This window comes from Bemisia tabaci, chromosome 9 (genome assembly GCF_918797505.1).
Source record: "Bemisia tabaci chromosome 9, PGI_BMITA_v3".
Taxonomy (NCBI): domain Eukaryota; kingdom Metazoa; phylum Arthropoda; class Insecta; order Hemiptera; family Aleyrodidae; genus Bemisia; species Bemisia tabaci.
In genome coordinates this window covers 6,686,785-6,708,126 of record NC_092801.1, presented here as the reverse complement: position 1 = coordinate 6,708,126, position 21,342 = coordinate 6,686,785, and the positions used below count along the sequence as shown (strand labels likewise).

General features: G+C 35.0%; 2 protein-coding genes and 1 long non-coding RNA gene across 3 annotated transcripts in view; 1 reads left to right on the top strand and 2 right to left on the bottom strand.

Moving 5' to 3' along the window:
* Nucleotides 1-1,047: 1,047 nt before the first annotated feature.
* CtsF (Cathepsin F) lies at nucleotides 1,048-11,792 on the bottom strand. Its single transcript, XM_072304337.1, has 8 exons — nucleotides 11,570-11,792; nucleotides 10,649-10,832; nucleotides 8,595-8,743; nucleotides 7,449-7,545; nucleotides 6,604-6,869; nucleotides 5,115-5,208; nucleotides 3,638-3,711; nucleotides 1,048-2,208 (listed from the first exon to the last, which is right to left on the bottom strand). The coding sequence occupies exons 1-8, from the start codon at nucleotides 11,633-11,635 to the stop codon at nucleotides 2,137-2,139; spliced, it is 1,002 nt and encodes a 333-aa protein (XP_072160438.1). The 5' UTR covers nucleotides 11,636-11,792; the 3' UTR covers nucleotides 1,048-2,136.
* On the top strand, nucleotides 8,677-14,037 carry LOC109033118 (uncharacterized). Its single transcript, XR_002008989.2, has 2 exons — nucleotides 8,677-8,811; nucleotides 12,750-14,037. It is a non-coding gene; the product is annotated as an uncharacterized lncRNA (long non-coding RNA).
* A 1,429-nt stretch (nucleotides 14,038-15,466) lies between these two features.
* LOC109033080 (uncharacterized) overlaps nucleotides 15,467-21,342 on the bottom strand; it is a 56,693-nt gene continuing 50,817 nt past the window's right edge. The window contains exons 31-33 of the mRNA XM_072304335.1: nucleotides 16,937-17,074; nucleotides 16,319-16,438; nucleotides 15,467-15,574 (exon numbers count right to left, since the gene is read on the bottom strand). Coding sequence (XP_072160436.1) covers nucleotides 15,467-15,574; nucleotides 16,319-16,438; nucleotides 16,937-17,074 — 366 coding nt within the window. The remainder of the gene's footprint in view (nucleotides 15,575-16,318; nucleotides 16,439-16,936; nucleotides 17,075-21,342) is intronic.

Here is a 21,342-nt window from a genome sequence, read left to right as displayed (position 1 = left end):
GAACTTCGCTTAAAGTAAAGGCGCGAAATTTGAAATTTGACTAGTAGTCGGAAGGAGTTCAAAATGGATATGTTTTGGGAGAACAAAAAAATTCAAAACAGGCATTCTAATCACCAAAATACATGATTAAACACCCTTGTCTTACAACTGTCTTTCATAGTCAACAGAGGCACTGTTGATACTTCTTAAAAATTGAACTAAATATAAATACCTAAGTATGTGCTTAAAGTCGGTTTTATTTTACAATAGGACAAACTGCTTCGATTCTTCAGCAGTCTGTCTGTTGAAACTAAGCCTGGTTTTTCAGCAAAATAAGACAAGATGTAGCTCTTACATCGACGGTGTAAGTCGGCAATCAAGTAACTCGGTTTGCAACGTCGCAGACTTCCTGTCATACTTCATTTTTTAAACGAAAACTACTCAATGGCAATTCTTTAAAACTGCCGTGAATTTTTCTTCTCTGTGCGGAGAAAATTCTGCATAAACTTCACAGAATGATGTCAATTTGTTCTCCCTAAAAAAAATAACATAAAGGCGGAGACTTTGAGACACCGCAAACCACTTATGTGATTGCTGACTTACACCGTCGATATGTGTTGTGAAATATATTGATCTTTGATGTGTTGCGGTATCAGTGTAAAGCTCAACAATCAGATTGCAGGGATTGATTTTTGCCATGCTGCTTGTTTTTTTAATAATATTTTTTACTTTTTAGAGTATGCTCAGAGAGAGAGAATCAATTTACTTTACTCTGGTATTCTCTGAGGGAATTTATGAATAGTTTAATAACCCTACTCGATTGATTCCTAATTTTTTGAAACCAGCTCCTTAGCTTGTAAGTTAATCTGGTACAATACAGAATAATCCCATGATAATTTATAGAAAAGTACATTTTTCGTTATACTTTCTTGATCTTTTATTTTTATGTTCTCCATTTATATTTTAATTTATGGTAAGCCCCAAAATGGCTATGGAGTCGAAAAGAGAATGAATTAAATAGGTATCTATCCCGAGAGAAAATCCGTAAAAATGACAAAAACGGTACTGTTAACTTATAAAACCTGTATTTAAAATAAATATAACTAATTGGTAAAAAATTGATAAAAAGATCACAAAAAAGGAATGGCACTGAATTTTGTTGAACCAATCGCAGTAAACAAAATTACGCTTACACCTGATGAGATATCATAAGCATCAGTAACAACAAACAAAAACCAAAACAACCTATTGACCTAATTTTTAAATGCCCAGTCTTTCAGTACTTTGCTTTGAAGTGGGAAAGGATAACCTACGGTAAAAAAGTAATTATTGTAATGGGTAAAAATTGAGGGGAAATTACACCAAAGGCAATGATAACCAGTAACCTCAAACATACAACTGTACATTGACTGTGCTTTCAAATTAAAGGAAAAATAATAAATATGAGTACATAAAATTCAGTCTCTTAAAATTAAATAAGCTGCAATTCGAATCCAACCTTTTGTCCACTAAAAATGATTCCATCCAAATAGTAATGCTTTCATTACAAAATGTAACACAAGTCAGTTTTATGCAGGAATTATCCTGGCTCATTTTAAAAAGTTGTTTAAGGACAAGAAAAAGAGCTCTAAAATTATTGCCAAGGGTATGAGCGTAGCTGCCCACCCAGTAATTGATAAAAATGATGTTATTAAGACTGTTTCAAAAACATCGCTGCACTGTTAAATTTGACAGTAATGCTGTGACATTTTCACAACCACTTTCTGCCATGGGGATGGCCAGAGTGTAACAATTTTTGAATCTTCAAAAATATTCAGGCGCATTTCCCTCTAAAAAATTTGGAAGGTGGAGAACTCACTATTTTGCGAGAAATTCTGAGAGGGTTTCATGGAGAACTGAGATCAAATATGCATTTAAATCACTCCAATACGAGTATGAAGTGGATAAACTAGCAAAATTTTTGAAATAAGAGCCCCTACATCTGACCCTCTTGAAGATTCGGCCTAAACTTCCATTTCATATACCGAGACTGCCAAAAGCTTGGTGCCCCCCGAATATTATTTTAGCTTCACTTTAAATAATTGTAAATGGCACTAAAAAATTTTGTTTTTCCTTTGATCGTCTAGTTCCTAGCTTGTGCTTCAAAATTCATCATCACTACAGAACAGCTGAGGAAGCCATCAGGTTCACCCCACAGGTTCCGTCACCGCGGTAGACAAGGTAGTAACCCTGAGAAAAATAAAATAAACCAATCAGTTAAATTCCAGAAGTCTGGAATTGATCCAAATTTTTCAGACATTAGCATTACGAACCACATAAAAGTTTTGCAATAAGAATTAATGCCAATGAGGACTAAAAGCAAGACATATAAGATGATAAACTGCCAAAAGACTTGCTAATCTGCAGAGATATGGTAAAATGAAAACAGGAGATTTGAGATGCTCTTAATACATAGGTGATTCATTGGACAGCTTGAAATCGGTATCAGCGTTTAGCATTACCCAATTTGTTTTTAATGATGTGGTTTTTTCAAGGTAAATGAAGTGCCATAATGCCATTAAATTTTCCAGGAATCCAAAGATCCAGGATTACAAAGTACACTCATATTAAGATATTAAGACTGACTATTGCATAGTCTTTTATTATAAAAAATGTGAGAACTTTTCGCATCATCAAATCCACTGTTAAAGTCGAATAATGCATATCTCAGATTCGGCACATTTTTCTCTGACAAAATGCTCCACAGCAAGAAAGGCTGCAAACATCCATCTTTTGTACTTTCAGAGTGACTGGGTAATAACATTAGGAAGTCAAATTTAAAATATGGAGCATTAAGGTGGCTAGGTTTTCTTGTGATACAGCATTTTGTCTGAAGAAGGATTTTAAAATCTGGAATGGATTTACGGCGTTTTTGCGTTGGACGGCAGAATAAGTATCCGCTCATGATTTATTTTTGGGAGGAAAAACTTACAGTTTCTATTGAAATGTCTGTAACTTTTCTTCACTTATCCTAAAAAAAATCACACAAAATTGCAAGGGAACATTGTGATTAGTTTAATTTGAAGCAAATAAAACCTAATTGGGGATTTTTAAACGTTGCAATTGAAAAACGCATTTTTTATATTTAGCTATCCAGTAGTTAGGATGATTCTCATGGATGATTCTCATGGATGATTCTCATTGCTTATCCAAGCGATTAAAAAATTGCATAGAAAGGAGTTTTTTGGGCTCAAAGAAAGGTGTAGCGTTTGAAGGAGTTGATAAACAGATTTGTAATTTGGAGAAAAGCAATTTCACACTGAAAAAGTATGTGGAAAAATCGATACAAATTAACTTCGAACTCAGATTCAAAGGAGAATAATGTTACACTGTACGCCTTGCGGCGAGTTTCTTTTACAATGACAAACATCTAAATTTTTTAAAAAAAACATCACTCGACTCTATCATCTTGGCTGCTCTTCAAATGTTGAGGGGGGTGAACAAAAAACTTTGCTCTGAACCCTGGCAGAAAATTTATGAAACAATTACCTTGACACCCCATCGATTTCCCCAACTGTTTTTCACTGTCCAATAAGGTAAGGTTTTGTTGAAAAGAGGGTAATCTGCAATGAGAAAATGAAGATCCGAGATGAATCAAACAGAATAACATTTTGCTTACCTTTTTGCCCCAGTGTGGTCCCCAGCTGTTTTTAACAATCCAATAGGGTAAAGTCTTGTGTGTGTATTTAGTTTCTGGAGAGAAAACGAGAACAATGATGAGAGGTGAGAAAATTTTAGAGAAATTCAACTGCTAATAGATAATTGTTTTTTATTTATATAAGCAAAGAAGTTCCAAAAATTATAATTAATGTCAAAAATAATTTTCGACTCTAACTATGATTTTTGGAACTTCTTGGCTTTATTTTCCCCGCGAAACGGTGTGGACCCAGCACCATTTCTCCACCCTGTTACATATAGTTCGGGCCACTTCTTAGTGTTTTTTCCCTCATATTTATAAATAATTATAAAGTGTTGAAGAACTTTAAGAGACAAAAATTCAGATGCCTCCTCACATTCTCTTGATAAAGATTTGTCCAGAACTCAATCTTAAATAAAACATCAAGCCTGAAAATAGACACTTACAGGCTGTTGAAAAGAACTATTGATTTCATGATTAGGGTTGTAAGTCCATCAAAATGTTCTAACTTTCGAAAGTTCCCAGTTTATCTCTGACTTTCGCAATTTTTAAATAGCCCCTGACCTTCATTTGTTTCGTGTTTTTGTTTTCCAGGTCACTGGGAGCTTTTACCAAAAATGATGAATGAAAAATTATATGTATGAAGAAAGGGTCAACAATGGGCTGTAAGTGAACCCTTAGCAGACAGGAGGCATCAGAAAAAACAGATCTCACGCAAGTGGACGTCAATTTCGGCAGTTCATTATGTACAAAATTTTAAATGGAGACCTGTAGTCAAAGTCAAAATCGAGATTTCACCTGTTATTTACTTATTGGAGTGAAACAAAGCTAACAACAACTGCGAACAACTGCTAAAAATTTCTAAGAGTGAAGAGTACTCCCTAAAATGACTCGGAACTTTTCGCCTTTTTGTAATGATTGTGACATAAACATGTCACAAATGAGTGTGTTTTACCCTTCCATTTTTTGAAGGAACGCTGGTCAGTTCCTCGTGACAATGATAGATGATATTTAGCTCAAGGGTAAAGAAAATGCCAAATTACCCTGATCCTGCATTTACGCTTGAAGGTCATATTTCTAATTTACTTCATGACCAAATACCCGATTTTACGGTAAAATGTTCGATTTTAGGGGGAAATGTGCGATCTGCCCCACTTTTTTAAAGTACTGAGGGGAGCAAAAGTCAATATTTTTGTTTAAAATTGCCTCACATTTTTTCTGATCTTGGGATTGCAATATCAAGCATTTCCTGCGCCCCTGATTTTGCTTTCCGATAATTTTGGCTCGGTTTCAGAGAACTTTAAGTGCCAACAACTAAAATATATCTTCTTTGAAGGATTCTGTTTCTTACAGAAATAAAGAGATGTGATTTCAATATTTGAGCAAAATATGTTTCTGGTTTTATTAAATTTTGTGAAAGCGTCAATTTCGGGGATTAAGCCCAAGAATGAATACTCACTGTGGACGCCGAAACCAACAATCAAAACTCCGTGATCCAATTGGGATGGGCTGCAAAGGAACTTCAGGGGATGAGACACTCCACCTAAATAAAACTGAGAGACGGGAGAAAAATCAGTTCATTTCGTCCTTTTCGTCACAAAAGAACGTAACTACATTTCAATGTTGTCAAATTTCCCTTCGCAAATTGAATTTTACCAAGGGAATCTAGGGCTTTTCTAACTGGAAAAATCACGGATTTTTCATCTAATCGCAAGCAAAAATCAGACAAATTTTTGACAAAAATTTAACGGGTACAACACTGCCAAAAATTGGACTTTTTAAGTTAATTTTGCAACCTTGAAATAAAGTTACGTTCCTTCGACCAAAAAGCTACAATTTGAGATAACAAACAAAATACCTGACACACTATGTAATAATTCAAGCTTCATATGGGACAAATTGAATCAATCACTAGAGAGAACTATTTTCACAAGAGAAAATTTAGGCAAGTGAGGCCTCTTGAAACTCTTGACAGGAAAGAATGCTTGTACTAAGATGGGAATTCAACTGAATATTACCCATTATTTAATGATATCTTTGACGCAAATGTCAAGTTTTACGATCCAATAGTTTCCTCACAAATAAAGAAATTAGAGGTAGAGCTTTTTAAGCAGTGTAACAGAGAAACGCCTTTTTTGCACCAGAGTTCTCGGGGTAATACTACGCAGAGGAAATTGTTTACATTTTGGGGCAAAATCACCCTGTACACTGGCTTAACGTATTTTTAGAAATGATTTAATTTGATTCAATTTAACTAAAAATGAGAAAAAATTTGCTAAAAAATTATCCAAAATTCCAAATGATTGTGACTTGCCCAAAATGATGATAAAAATGCATTTTTTCATCTTGTTTGCAATTTCCAAATTACACACTGAACCAAATCATGATGGTTTGAAGTTTTCAAGGCAAATAATAGAATTATGAGAAAAAGCAATGTAAGGTTTTGATCTACCATGTTCAGATTTCAAAAGTGTTGAATAGTAATTAAATTTTACAGGCTATTATGTAGCGCAAAATTGAACTACACCACTGGCAACTCATTCTTAAAATTACTAGAAAACATTTTAGTTTTTAGGACTAAAGCACTAATTTTTCAACACGACTTCAAAACATCCCACTTCTGAAAAGAGGAACCTGTTGGAACTGAACTGCCGTGCCAAGGAAAAACGCCGTATAAACCTTCAGGTGTTGCTGAATTTCCTTTGATAAAACACTAATTGCCTGGTAAACTTATGAATATTTTCCTTATAATTTTTCAGAAAATTATGACTGCAATTTCATCTAAAGTTCCTGAAAATTTCGAAGAAAAATATTCATGACTTGCCTCAAAAATAAACATTTTATCGAAGGAAATTTGGCAACTCTCGAAAGTCCATATGGCGTTCTTCCTTAGCACGGCAGTAAAGTCCCTCATACCATGGGCGGAATCCCTAATCATCGATTCTTACCTGCATGGCATTGGCATTGATTCCGATGGAGATAGGTCCGTTCTGAACGAGCCACTGAGCCATCTCTGTTTCATCGGAGGAAATGTTAACGGCAGCTTTGACCTGCACCCTAACAGCGGACCTTTTGAAACGGCACTGGTCATTCTTGCCTTCATAAGGGTACTCGTCTTCCGCCTCCAGACCGCCGAGCTTCTCAATGGCTTGGTAAGCGTCATACATGTATCCTCCACCACAGCCATTATCTGTTTTGTCACAGTCTACCAGTTCTATAATTGACAGTCAAAATTTAAATTAAAATTAAACAAGTAAATCTATCTTCAAAATTAGTGAGTGCAAAGACATAAAATTTGGAGCTGAGTAAGTAAGAGTCATGAAAATAAACTATTGAACCAAGTAAGAAGTGTAGCACCAAAAAAATGATTCCTTGTCAAAACTTCTAGCGGTAAACAATAAATATTTCCGAACTTTCCGAAATCAACTTGAGGGTGAAAAAAATTAGCATTCATATTTAAGGACTTTAAAATACCGCATAGACCAGTTGTGAGGCGTAAATAATCGATTATCGATATTTCCCCATTAAAAGTTATGGTAAGGTATCCATTATTAAGGTGTTCGTTGCGAATGCCTGTATATCAATCCTAACCTAACCTAACTCGAAGTTTAAATGGCAGTTTTAATGGAAGTTTAAATGGATCAATCGATATATCGCAAAGTACGCCACGCCACTTGCACATACCGCATTTTAGCATCTACGGCCTGATTTCATGCATTACATGTTTTAGGAGCTAAAAGGAGAGATAAAATTTAAAGAGATAAAGTTGTATAATCATCAAGTTCATACTCACCCTGCTCTGAAAGAGAAATAAGTTTCCCATTCTTGATCGCGTTTTGTCCTTCAACGTTTCCAGTGACGGAGAAAGCCCAGCAAGAACCGCACATGCCCTAAAATCAGCATTGAAAGAGCGTAAGGAGCCAAAATTCAACAAGTTAACAAAGAATCGTTTCATCTTTGAAGTTGATGCTTGTAAATTTTTAGTGCCGATTAAAAAAAAACCCCTATTATTTATGACTATTTCAACTCTTTGCAGATATCAGAGTTTGTCAGGGAAAATTGAATTTTTTTAGAAAACTGATGGATGAGGAAAAAAATAAGATTAATTTTATATACGGCAGTACCAATAACTAGTGATGCCTCTTTGACATGCCTGAGGATTTTGAAGCTCTTATTAATGACGGAAGTTCCTGTAGTAAAACACATCCCGATATCTCTCTTAGAATTTCGTCTTGCCTAGAAATATTTACCACCAAAAATACTTTTTGTTATTCAAAATTAGAGTTATCTATCGATATTCAACGTTATCAATAGTTTTACTGGGCACTGACGGTGGAGACCAGAATCTGGCAAAAATTCCTGATAAATACTCTTTTCTATACAAGTGAAACGTTTTTCAAAAACCGATTATATTTAACAAAAAATTGAAAAATTATTAACTTCTTTAGAAAAAAGTGTTCATAGTGTCGATAAAGTGTTATAAAAATTGTGCAGTATGCTACAACATAGTGATTTCCAATAAAGTCTTGCAGTGTTGCAAGTAAAGCTTCATACTTCTAGTTTTTTGGTTCCAACCTGATTTGCCTTGGTAAGTTTTTGTTAGTTTCGGTTCGAATGCACTGAGTAATTTTGATATACTAAATTAAATAAGAAGATACAGAGCAAAATATTAAGACAAGCAGAAGATTAATACTGAGTAATTCTCTAGCAAAATTTTGTACAAATTTTACAATAAAATTTGAAAGCACCATTGCTACCTTCACAGAGGATGCCTCAGATTCAATATTTTTGTGAATAACGATATTATGTCCTGGATAAATATTCTGGGAATTAGTTTTGTGCGTTTTTACAAACTAATCTGATTTCAAAAAATGTGATATCTTTTATGGAGACTTGAAACACTGAGTGAATGAAATCAACTCCGAAACTTTAGGCTAACCTGATTTTTCACAGGAGTAACAGCATTCTTGTCTCTCCAGTCAAATTCAGTTGGCAGTTCAATTTTAGGAATCTCTGCTTGCTTGATGAAATCTCTTGGGAGGTAGTTTTGAGGTACTTGCAAACCCATTTTGGCCTTGAATTCAGCAGCTGCAAACATACAGCGAAAAAGGAAACGAATGAGATGAATGATGCAAAAAGATGGGACTAGAGACAAGGTATGAATTGGACCGCATTTGGAAAATAGGAACCAAGACACATCAGCTATTGCCAAAGAACCTCCCAAAATTTCGCCCCTTTTTTTTATTCGATTCGACCATCGAACCAAGGTTTAAATGGAAGCTTATAATAACAGAAAACTCAGGAAAAAATTCCAAGATGAGTATAGGAACCGTTTTCGAGTTATTATAGGGGGGCAAAGGGGTCAAACTCCGGCGCCGGTCAACAAAATTTCAAGGAAAAATATGCATGAATGTCGTCAAAATTGCATGTTTTATCAAGGGAAATTTGGCAACTCTCGAATGTTCTTACGGCGTTTATCCTTAGCATGGCAGAATACCCCTCCTTTCACGAGGAAAACAAATCACGCGACTAAAGGTCTGGAAATCAACACCCAACCAAGATATTAATGTTTACAACCAACATTGGTTGAATGGAAAAAATACAAATAATATAATTTGTATTGTCAAACTTCCATTTAATCTGTACTAAAAATACTTGTTGATTCCTCTCTCTCTATGAGTTAATTTCCGGATTCCTCACTTTGTGAATCGTTTTCTATGTAAGATTCTGAAATGAAGACATTTAGGTTCTTTTCTAGTTCACTCTTTTCTAATGGCTAATGCATTTAGAATAATCGACAATGGGTCAGTTGCGCTGGTCACAGAATTGTGTTTTGATGCTTGATTTTTGTAGATCAGTTAAAAATAACAAGATCAGTACAAACGGTAACTTTCTACGATGAATAAAAACCGATGCAGCGGGCCTTGAAAAACTCGATTTTTGACGTCATCCACCGACATTGTGCATGGCATGTATGTTTTACCGCGTCGGATGATGTCTTACAGCGAGTTTTTTAAGACGTGATATCTCCATTAAGTAATATTCAACGTAGAAAATTGCTGTTTGGACAGATCTTATTATTTTAGCTGATCTACATGAATGAAGCATTAAAAAACGATTCTATGACCAGCGTAACTGGCCAATGGGTCACTAAACCTTGTTTATTTTATTGAATATTCTGAAAATACAATGTGAGTAGATAACGTGGTGATTTTTCCGCATTTTTATGTAGCCGAAATCGCGGAGAAACCCGCTTTTGAAAAATCTAAAAACTGCAAGACATTTCAAACGCACCCGGATGGCGGGAAACTGACGGTGTTGACGCACTGCGGTAGTCATATCGCAATCTTCTCTCATTTTCCTCTGATGTTTGTTTAAGTAAAACGTGTTTCAATGTGGAATTGTTGCTCGTTTATTACAGCTAACATATGAATGAGATTCAAGTCTTGAATTCAAAAGATGTAATTTCGAATTTAGTATTGTTTTCATATACGAAGAGTAGAAAGACATTTGACGGAAGTCGTGGAAACCCTTGCCCGCTTCTGATTGGTGCCGGATGACATCATTCGGCGCGGCGCGAAACCGGGGCGTTTTAAATTTGCGTATAAGTTGAGCGATTTGAACTACGCATTTCTCGGTTATTGAGTTACTTGTTCCCGTTTTTAATGAGCGCATCGTGTTCTACGCGTCATTTTCCTTTAGAAAACTGTATTCGCAAGTCAAAATTCGTTCATGGTTTAGTGACCCATTTTCACTTTATTCAAGACTTTCATTACCTGCACATTTTATAATTATCGGCCTCAAGAATTTCACTGAATTTGGAAAATACGATAAGAATCATATGAATCATGTAGAATAATATGTTTTTATGTGAATTGACAACACTACAAGCTGTCCAAATCATTGTCATCATGATGAAAAGTAAAGAGGGAACACTTTTTAACAATTAATCTGAAACTATGAAAGTGATCGATTGAGCATTCTTGAGCTTACCCGACAGATCGGCGAACTCAGTGATACCATACGTTGCGGTTCCTTGCTCTGTTTCCTGCAAGTAGCTGATCTTTTTCAAATTTGCTCGAAAGATGTGAAGCCTTCGGGAAAATTCTTCATCTGTGTACTTTTTATCGTACTTCTTGGCAAAGTCTAAAAATTCGTCAACATGGTCCACGTTTGCCTACGATTAAAAAAATGGAGATGAAATTAGGAGATTCTTTTAGAGGAAAATGTCTGTCACAATGAAACATTTTAAAAATTCGGAATTCGTTCATCATCTTTGAACACAAGATATCAGCCTCATTGGAAATCAATCAGTAACAAAAACTGTTCCACCTGAAAAGTGACATTAAATTAATTCAACGATAGTGGCTGGGGGGGAAAAAAAAACATTCTGTGTAAAAGCGACATCGGAATTTTGAAAGGTAACAAACAAGTGATGTTATTTGTGAAGGACATTTTTAAAACTTCGACTTGATAACTAGTCCATGTTGTCTCTGCATCCTGTCGACGCAGGTCAACGCTTCTCTTCTGGAGATTTAAGAGAGCCAGAAATACTTTCAGTTCATTATTATGGAGGTCAATAAACAGGAACGGAATAAATGATTCGGGAAGTTTAATAAGCTATTCTTCAAATTGGAGATGAAAATTGGTCGGGTGAATGGTTAGTATAGAATCCGAATCTAGATTGATCAAAATAAGAATGCCTTCACAATGAACTAAATGAAACAAAGGGATTTTAAATTAATTGTAGTTCTTTATACAGATTTAGATAGCCTCCAATGCTGCAACTGATAAGTTAACGGGATGAAAGTGTATATACACGATTACCATATTTATTTGCACTTTTGTCTCGGCAGAGAGAGTGAAATGTAATGAAAAATACTTATGCAGAAAAATTAATTAGGAGGTAATTACTTGAGCAGCTGCTGTGAGTCCCAAAACAAAGAACAAAGCGAGAAATAAGGTAGAGATGGACTCCATTTTTGACAACTTGGAGTCTGATGGTTTTATTTTGTAATTTAAAACTTAAATATAATCAAACTTCAAGAATTAGCATTTTCACAAGGCAGGTCTAATTGAAAGTAACTACTAGAGCAAATACAAGACCTGCACTGTTACCCAAAAGACCTGTGCTTGCGAGATAAGCCTACAAAAGTTGGAAACTCAGAATCAAAGAGACAGTTCAAAGGTTGAATAGATATGTTATCTCAACTCCTGTTTTCACGAAACACACGTAAGCATTGAGAGACGCAATTCAAGGCTGATACAAATTTCATCAAGCTTACTTCTACTTTTCTGCCTCATCTAATGGAACCAAGCAAAATAGAAATGAGGGAATGAAGAGTAGCAATCAGCACTAGCTTTCGAAAAGTTATGTGGTAATCAACAAAACTAGATTGCGAACAGTTAAATGGCATCAAGCAAAACAGGCTCTTTTGTTTTCAGAAGCAACATACTTTATAGATATCCTAGGTAGCTAGGTGCCTCAATGAATGAGCTGGGAAAGTAGGTTCCTTTTCAGGTAATGCTGTCCAATTTTTTCCGAATAACAAGCGTTAAAGTGTAGCTAAAATGTATGATTGTTGATGTTCAACGATTTAATTTCTTTGGAGTTTAAAGCAAGGGAGGGTTTTTTAGAAATTTGTTGAAAAAAAAAAAGCACACATTAAAAACATGTTTGCAAAACATTCGTACGATAACCCATTTTACATCTTGATATTTGAAAAAAAATTATCAGAGATTTAAGGCAATATAGAATTGCATTGAAACTTAGAATTGTTTAACCTCTTCCATTGAGTAAATATATGCAAATGCTTTATCCTGCAATTGGACGATGGATAAAAACTAAACTGCAAAAAATAATAAGCAGATATTTTTGGAAAGAATCTTAATAAAAGAAATGAAGTGTTTAGAGTTGGAGGGGTTTATTTCTATTGCGACTTCATTGTCTTATTTGACGGCTTATTTCTTCATTCATCAAGGAATGTGTTCAAATTGAAAAATTCAAGGGTGAGCACGAATTCACCAAAAAAAAAAAAGTTAAAAGAAAATTTCTGACAGTTAAATTACATAATATATTGTCTCATTTTTTTAGCAATTCTTTTCAAAAGAAGGAGTGACGTCAAGGGCCGAGAGCTGGATGGCCGGATGGCCAATTTTTAGGCTTTTTCAAGTTTGATTCCGCTTTTGGACAAGAAGTTGAGGGAGTATTAAGATAGTTTTTACACTGATTTACCTCTCTTATAATACAATAAAATAAACACTTATTGTAGCCTAATGCTGGCTTGCGTTCTGGTTAAAGGACGCATTCAAATCAAAAATACCCTGAAAAATGGCTATTTTCAATTTTCAGACCTATACTGACAGCAAAATATCCCACTGATTGTGAGACGATTTGATAACAGGCTAAATTATATTTTTATCAATAAATGTAGAACTTTTAACGTCAAAATATACAGGAGGTTACAACTATCTGGAGTGAGTTCAATTTTGGCCCTATGATAGAGCCGATTTCAGTCCTCAACAACACTTCTTCCGGAAAGGTTCTGTGTAATTAAGTTTGTCTGGCTCTGACCTCATCTAATAAGCTTTGGTGAGAACATGAACCATTTGGTGTAAACATGTCTTTGAGTAAAAATGTGTAAAAAAACAATACGCAAGGTGCAAGGTGCACGGTACAAGAAAAAAAATATTATTGAATAACCTGCCTTTTTATACATCGACAGTGAAACTCCCAAACCAAATACTTCGGTTTGGGACATTGCAGACTTCCCATCATACTTTGTCCTTTAACTAAAGAGCTACTTCATGTCAGTTTTAAAAACTTCTGAGATTTTTCTTCTCTTTGCAAGGCAAATTCCGAAAAAATTTCACGGAATAATGTTGATTTGTTCTCCTTTGAAAAAGTAAAATGAAAGCGATATTTTTGAACACCGCAAACGAGATATATGGTTTGGGAGCTTCACCGTTGATAAACTTACTGTATCTCCTGCAGTTGAAAATGGGTATAAAAGGATGAAAGGAAAGGCAATAAGAAAACTCCAAGATAAAATTTTGATGGCAGTGTTAAAATACATAGAAAAATTCATTAAACAAAAATATTAAAGCAACTACGGTAGAAACAAATAACTTGTATTAAAATTCATCAAAGAAAAACATGTATGTAGGGTTAGGTAATGCTTAAAATATGTTACAAACAACTGATACCATATAAAATACTATTAAGAAAACGAGGACGTATCAAACATAGATGAAAGCTTGAAGAGGGTTGTAGAAACGATTAGGTACAATACAAGGAACAAACTAGAGCACTTCTTTACATCTTTTCTTCTCTAAGTTCTGCGTAGAAAATGATTCACGCGACAGGGAGTTGGAAAATTAACTCGTGTAAGTATTTATAATCAACATTGGTTTAATGACAGAATTAAACATGATGTGTGATTCGTGTCCCATTTGATCAATGTTCAGTGCACATAATATCTCGCTAAGTGTTAATATTTCACCTTGGAGTTGCTTCCCGAACTCCCCATTCTGTGAATCGCTTTTCACTAGAATTTTGAAGAAACAAATACTGTGGTACTATAATTCATATCTTGTCTAGTAGCCCATTGGACATCCTGTAGCAAATCTTTGGCTAAAAAGCAAAACCACGTGTCAGTATTGCGGTATTTCAAAATCTCTGCTCCTATTTTATTTTTTCCTAAAGATGTGAGCCAACTGTGTAGCTTGAAATTTCCGCAATATTCTACTAATAGAGGAGAAAAATCAAGAAAGGTTTCAAGAAATCAGTTAACTAGTTTTCCAAAGCAAAAATAAAGAATGACAAGAAGTCTACAAAGTCGCAAACGAAGATATGTCGTGTCTCACTTTGGCCATAAAAATGAGGACTATTTACGGAAGGCTACTAATTATTCTCACATGCAAGTCCTAACCTCGTAAGAAAGATATCATGTTAACTTACATATAATTCAAGCAATGTGAATAATTTGGTATTACAAACATGTTTGTGATTTAGAAAGCGGATTGGAGGATAAAAATTGTTCTCAATATTTTCTGGTAAAATTTCTCCGGTAAAAGAACTTTACATTGCAAGAGCTCATGATCATGACGATAATTTGGCTTCCTCTTAACAGGTGCCTGTATGGGTGCGGTGATGAGTATCTTTTTTTTTTCAATTCAATTAAAAGTGGCATTCCCTGTGCACTGTTTTGACTTTTTTGTGTGAAATATTGCATTATTGCATTGAAGGAGATTTTAGATGAGAGTCGTAAAAAATATGAATTAGCTGATTGAAGTAAGACAGAATCTTCAACAAAAATTGAGAGAAAATACAGGGGAGAAGAATTATAAACATTAAATAAATTGTAGATTAAATAGATTCGAAGTTGTTCCTAAAATAAAACTATTTACATGACAGATAGGTAAATACACTGTAAAAATTACAACTACTGAGAAAACAATGAGCATTGCCTATCATTTAAAAGACATGGCTCAAGATTTTTCAATTAGAACCAGATAAAATCACAGTTTTGATAATGGCAGCATAGAAAAATGAAAATCGGACAAAAAATGTTTGTGATTGATTACGATTGATGGCACGTTTGGCGAGCTGAGATTTTGAGCCCTCTCATACAAAAACTCAGTTTAAAAATACTCTGTTGTAGAGAACAGGAAAAAAGGAAAAGAAAAACAGGCATGCCATAATGTAGAAAGAGTTAGTTTGGTTGCTCAGTCACTTTAGAGCTACGATTGTGAAGAAGGAACTTCCATCAAATCTTTGATAGAGGCAACATGCAGGTAAGATTAATAGCACTATACCTTTTGAAGCTTCTTAAGGCTAGCGCCGCACTTAGAGAAAGTGATTTCCGAGTGAGCCAGCCATTCTTTCTCAAGAACTCTTACCAAGCAATACCTGTGCACCTTAAAAAAAAGCAAGTTAGAGCTGTGATATTTTTACAGAATGAACAAGAAACTTGATAATAAGTACAAATTGGTTGGTAGAGCAGCATTTCAGTCAAATCTTAAGGGAGCATGGACGAGTGTTGGCAAGATTTATTTAGAGGGGGCAAAAGTTGAGGGAACTCAGTATCAAAAAGAAAAAAATTCGCCTCCATGAACTTAAGTCCATTGTTGTGAGAACCTCCATTCCTGAGAACTGCCGTAATTTTCTTATCTTAGGTGAAGATTATTCTGTGACAATTTTGAGCTATAAAATTGTCTCACCTCTCTTGAGAGCATAAAAGATGAACAGAAATTTTTAAAACGGAATTTCTTCTAACAAAACACAGAGAATTTAAAAATTTCAGGGCGCTTCGATAGACTGTGTTATCAAATGTTATTTTTTTTCTAAACACCTTCATAAATTTAATTCATGTGAATTGATATAAGGCATACAGTTCTTGTGGTAAACACAATATTTTTAAAGCATGTGCCCAGAAAACAAGAAAAGAGAAATGCTTCTTTCAGAGCTCCTTATCAAATTGTAAAAAAAGCTATTTTATCATAATCTGTAAAAAATGCAAAGACAGGACCAAAGTTTAATTTTCTAAAAATCTTACTATTACTCCTCTTTCTATGTTCGTTTTTTCCCTGCTATGCTCTACCTCATTTATCTTTCTGAAGTTATTATTCAACTAGCATGCATTTTATTTTAGAGACGATTACCATTTTGTGCGTTACATCCTTTTCATCCGTACACAACCCTGTGACTCCATTAGGTCCCAAAATACATGGCTCGTCAGCAGTGATTTCTAGAATGTATGTGTACAGGAGTCCATTGACCCTCTGCGCAGAAGCAAATAGTGAGGATTAACTGTCTTGAAAAACAATTTGAGGTTGTTTGGCAACATCATTGTGTGTTTTTTTACCTCTACAAGATGGCCAATTTTTTGGATCTGTTTATGAGTTCTCACCTGCTTGTCTTGTGTGTCTTGCAATGCAGGAGCAACTATAATGGTACTTTTTTACAGCACTAATTAGGAGCCTAGTCATGACAGCCACAAACAAAATTTTATATCATTTGGACGAAAAACTGTTGTAGGACTTGGTTCCTGAGGCAATACTTGACCAATTACAAAATTGACAATTTTCTAGCTTTATTTGATGTTTTCGGGGAAACTACAATTTATTGAGACATCCACGCAATCGGGACAAAATTGCCCTGGACAGATGTGTTTTGCTTAAGCGTAATTGACTGTGCCTGGTGTAACTATGATGAAGAACCCATTTTTCTTTGTGATTAAATGCAGATTAAGTAAATAGACCAGAAAATAATAAACTTACCTCAACTCTGGCAACAATGGTGCGATTTAGATGAAGTTTGGACCCGAATTTAAAGTGGTGTGCCAATTTTGGTAAAAGGTCTTCACTCTTCTTTTTGGAACTGACTGATTTAACATCTTGACCATTGACAATAAGCCGCTATTAAAGAAAAAAAAAGTGAAAGTTTAGAGACGGCAAAAAGTACCAGATACTAGATATCAACTAAAATTCAATTTGTGTTTATATTGAGTGATATTTTATTACGTTCAATTCATCTCAAGATGCTGATCAAAAGTCATCATTGCGCCAACTTTCTACGATGCACTGTTTTTGCACAAGACACGCTTCAATTTTTCGGCGATAAAGATTCAGAAAGAACAAGACATTCAAGGATAGGTCTGATGTGAATAAGGAAAAACGTAGCGAGTGTCTGTCTTCTTATCTATTCCTGCCTACTCTAGGGCTATCTCCCTCCCGCTCTCATCTGTTTGACGTTCACTTTTTTTCTCTGACTTTCCTGTTTTTATGCTCCTCACGAATCTAATTTGGATGGTCAAGCAAAAAGGCTTGCAAAATCCAAGATAAGACTGCTGCTTGGTATTGGAGTTACCCTGATTTCCTTGTTGACACACAGCCGACCGTTCACTCGAGTGCTGAAATGAGGAATCTTTCTGACTCTTTACCGCGGAACAATAGAAGTGTTCCGGGCATATTGTGTGAAAACAGTGCATCGTAGAAAGCTGGCGAAATGATGACTTTTGATCAGCATCTTGAGATGAATTGAATGGGGGAAAAAAAAAAAATGGTGCACTTTCCCATAAGGAATGTGCGGGGTCCTCTAGATGAATTCAAATGATGTTGGATCCTTGGTATGGAGTCGTACTTCACTATGAAGGAAAAAAAATTGCAATATTGCAATCCAAAAATTAGGTTTGGAGTCTTTACCATAGGCGCTTCCCATCCCTGTCGGGATCGCCCGATTCCGTCCCCCGATTCCGTCCCGAGTCCGATTCCGTCCCGAAATTAAAACCAGATTCCGATTCCGTCCCAGAAAAATAATTTCTAAATACCAGCGGCAACATCGCAGCAATTTGAATGGTAGCATATCAGAAAGTAAACAAATAAGTATAGTAACAATATAGTAGCAAATAGTAACAATAATTATATAACGCCTGATGCTCGTTTCCCACCATGCATTTGGGCTGAGAAAAGTGCAGCGCCAACAAAAACCACTAACGCATGTGAGAGTTCCCACTCCCGTTATAACTCCACTTTTTATAAAACCCATCCAGATCTGTACAGTTTCGTCGGTGTGCTGAAACAAGTTTTTAAAGATTCCAAAATTTTTATCAACTCTGCGAATAAATCTGAGGCCACTCTGCAATCTAAAACTTTGAAAAAAATGACAAGCGAGCATCACCAAACTCTTCGGTGATAGCAGTGAAGATTCTCTATTCAAATTTATTTGCGCTGTTTCCCATAAAAATACGCCTAACATGTTTCTGTAATATTTCAATTTTTATTTATTTATTTTTTTTTACCGTTTGACGCATCGGGCTCTTTACACCCGATCAGTTTACTTTTCTCAACATTTTTGCTCAGAAGCTGGTTCTAAACGTGATCGCATGGTGAGTTTCTTCTATCACTTCCTAATTCTTCTATTGTACTACCATTTAAATTGCTGCGATGTTGCCGCTTGTATTTAGAAATTATTTTTCCGGGACGGAATCGGAATCTGGTTTTAATTTCGGGACGGAATCGGACTCGGGACGGAATCGGGCTACGCCCATCCCTGTATCAATAAGGGAGATCATTAGGGTGTCCCACTTTGAGGGTCACCTCCGAATTTTGATGATGGTACCCTCTAAATCGTTGACCCCACTTATAAGAATAAGATTGCACTAAAGAAAAAAATTCTAAAAAAATTTTTAAGGGTTGCGCACGGCCAAAAACCACCCCCCGGAATAGGGCAAAATGCAGAATTTTGCCCATTTTGACGATTTTTTTAAACAACATTGTAATTGAGCTAGGGCTCTGAAAATTTCACAGTAAGAGCATATGTTGGGGCACTTTAAAGAAAAAATTTTGTTCATGTCATCATGCGTTTCCATTTTTTGCTAAAAATCCTCAAAATCTGCTAAAAACGCGATGAATTTCAAGATTTTGTATTTTAGTCTTATGACGATTTTTTCAGCTGACAAAGTTCAATTAAACATGAAACATACCATTAATTGCATTTTGATACTCACTTTGATCAAAATTCATACTTCACTTTATTTACTCCTCCCCCCTCCCTTATTTTTAACCGTAAATTCAGCGTTATTCAAGTCGCGATAGGTGCATGGGTTTTTTTTTCTTTTTTCCATTAAAGATCACATTTTTGTATTCATATTCTTACGCTTTAAATGTCGACGCAATGTTTCATTAAAGTAGTACTTACTTACGAAAAATGGAAGAGCATGATGTGGACTTTTTTTTGAAAAAAAAATTGAATTTTTGAAAAAAAAATTGTATTTTTGAAAAAAATAATTAATTTTACCGAAATAAATGGGAACGGAGCCGAGCGCCAAACAATTAGAAACAACATCATTCCTTTCTTCTAAAATTCTTTGGCAGAAGCTCGGGAGGAAAAGAAGAAAAACTGACTGAATACACTTCAGAAAAACGAGGATAGTCTTCCAAAAACAAGTGGCCAGGTGCCTAAACAGTAGAGGAAATGCATGATTACTTCCTCTTTGAATACTCAACAACTGACGCTCCAGCGATAACAACAGGGCAGTTCATCCCTCTCTTTTCGAAACTGTGGCTATTTTTCGGCATCAATTCGGTCTAACAGAAAGTGATTTGAAAGGCCTTCAAAAAGTTTGCTTATTCAATTTTAGATGTTTAATCTTTGCTGGTACAAATCTCAGCGTCCAATAATTGCCCTTCAAGATGATTTGTAATTTACAAAAAAGTTGCTTCAGTACAGTAGTATTGATAAGAGAGTATCAGAGGCTACATTGGCCTCTTTTTCAAGACATTACAGTTATTTTAGTGACAGGTTGGGGTCTCTGTCTGTTTTGATTAATTAATTTCTAATAGCATGAAAAGAAAAATAGCTAAAGCTTTAGTAACTAATGAGAGCAATGATAATTATCTCAATCAACTAGTGAAAAATGATACTGAATTACACATATTTTCATCCTATCATATGGTTGATTTCATAACAACAAAAAAATGAAGAAATTGCATCACATGAATCTCATGATGATCTTCTTTGATGAAACTTCTACCTAACATTACCAGGTACATAAAAAGAAAAGAATAATGCATTCCCTTAACTAGTTTTTGCCACCTTTTGCCTTGCACTATAACCTTGCTACTTTTTTTTGGAGAGCTAAACTCGTTTTTCTGAAGCATACTGGGTAGTAGTAGTTCTGAAGCATACTAAGTAACCTATCTTTTTTGTAAATTACAAATCATCTTGAAGGGCAATTATTGGACGCTGAGATTTGTACCAGCAAAGATTAAACATCTAAAATTGAATAAGCAAACTTTTTGAAGGCCTTTCAAATCACTTTCTGTTAGACCGAATTGATGCCGAAAAATAGCCACAGTTTCGAAAAGAGAGGGATGAACTGCCCTGTTGTTATCGCTGGAGCGTCAGTTGTTGAGTATTCAAAGAGGAAGTAATCATGCATTTCCTCTACTGTTTAGGCACCTGGCCACTTGTTTTTGGAAGACTATCCTCGTTTTTCTGAAGTGTATTCAGTCAGTTTTTCTTCTTTTCCTCCCGAGCTTCTGCCAAAGAATTTTAGAAGAAAGGAATGATGTTGTTTCTAATTGTTTGGCGCTCGGCTCCGTTCCCATTTATTTCGGTAAAATTAATTATTTTTTTCAAAAATACAATTTTTTTTTCAAAAATACAATTTTTTTTTCAAAAATACAATTTTTTTTTCAAAAATACAATTTTTTTTTTCAAAAATACAATTTTTTTTTCAAAAAAAAGTCCACATCATGCTCTTCCATTTTTCGTAAGTAAGTACTACTTTAATGAAACATTGCGTCGACATTTAAAGCGTAAGAATATGAATACAAAAATGTGATCTTTAATGGAAAAAAGAAAAAAAAACCCATGCACCTATCGCGCGACTTGAATAACGCTGAATTTACGGTTAAAAATAAGGGAGGGGGGAGGGGTAAATAAAGTGAAGTATGAATTTTGATCAAAGTGAGTATCAAAATGCAATTAATGGTATGTTTCATGTTTAATTGAACTTTGTCAGCTGAAAAAATCGTCATAAGACAAAAATACAAAATCTTGAAATTCATCGCGTTTTTAGCAGATTTTGAGGATTTTTAGCAAAAAATGGAAACGCATGATGACATGAACAAAATTTTTTCTTTAAAGTGCCCCAACATATGCTCTTACTGTGAAATTTTCA

Bases quoted from the DNA above. Each gene is read 5' to 3' on its own strand.
- CtsF (XM_072304337.1), bottom strand. From the start codon at position 11,635: ATGGAGTCCATCTCTACCTTATTTCTCGCTTTGTTCTTTGTTTTGGGA. The intron at 10,833-11,569 runs GTAATTACCTCC...TTTTAATCGTAG, and splicing joins GACTCACAGCAGCTGCTCAA to GCAAACGTGGACCATGTTGA. The intron at 3,712-5,114 runs GTGAGTATTCAT...TTTTCTCTCCAG, and splicing joins TGTTGGTTTCGGCGTCCACA to AAACTAAATACACACACAAG.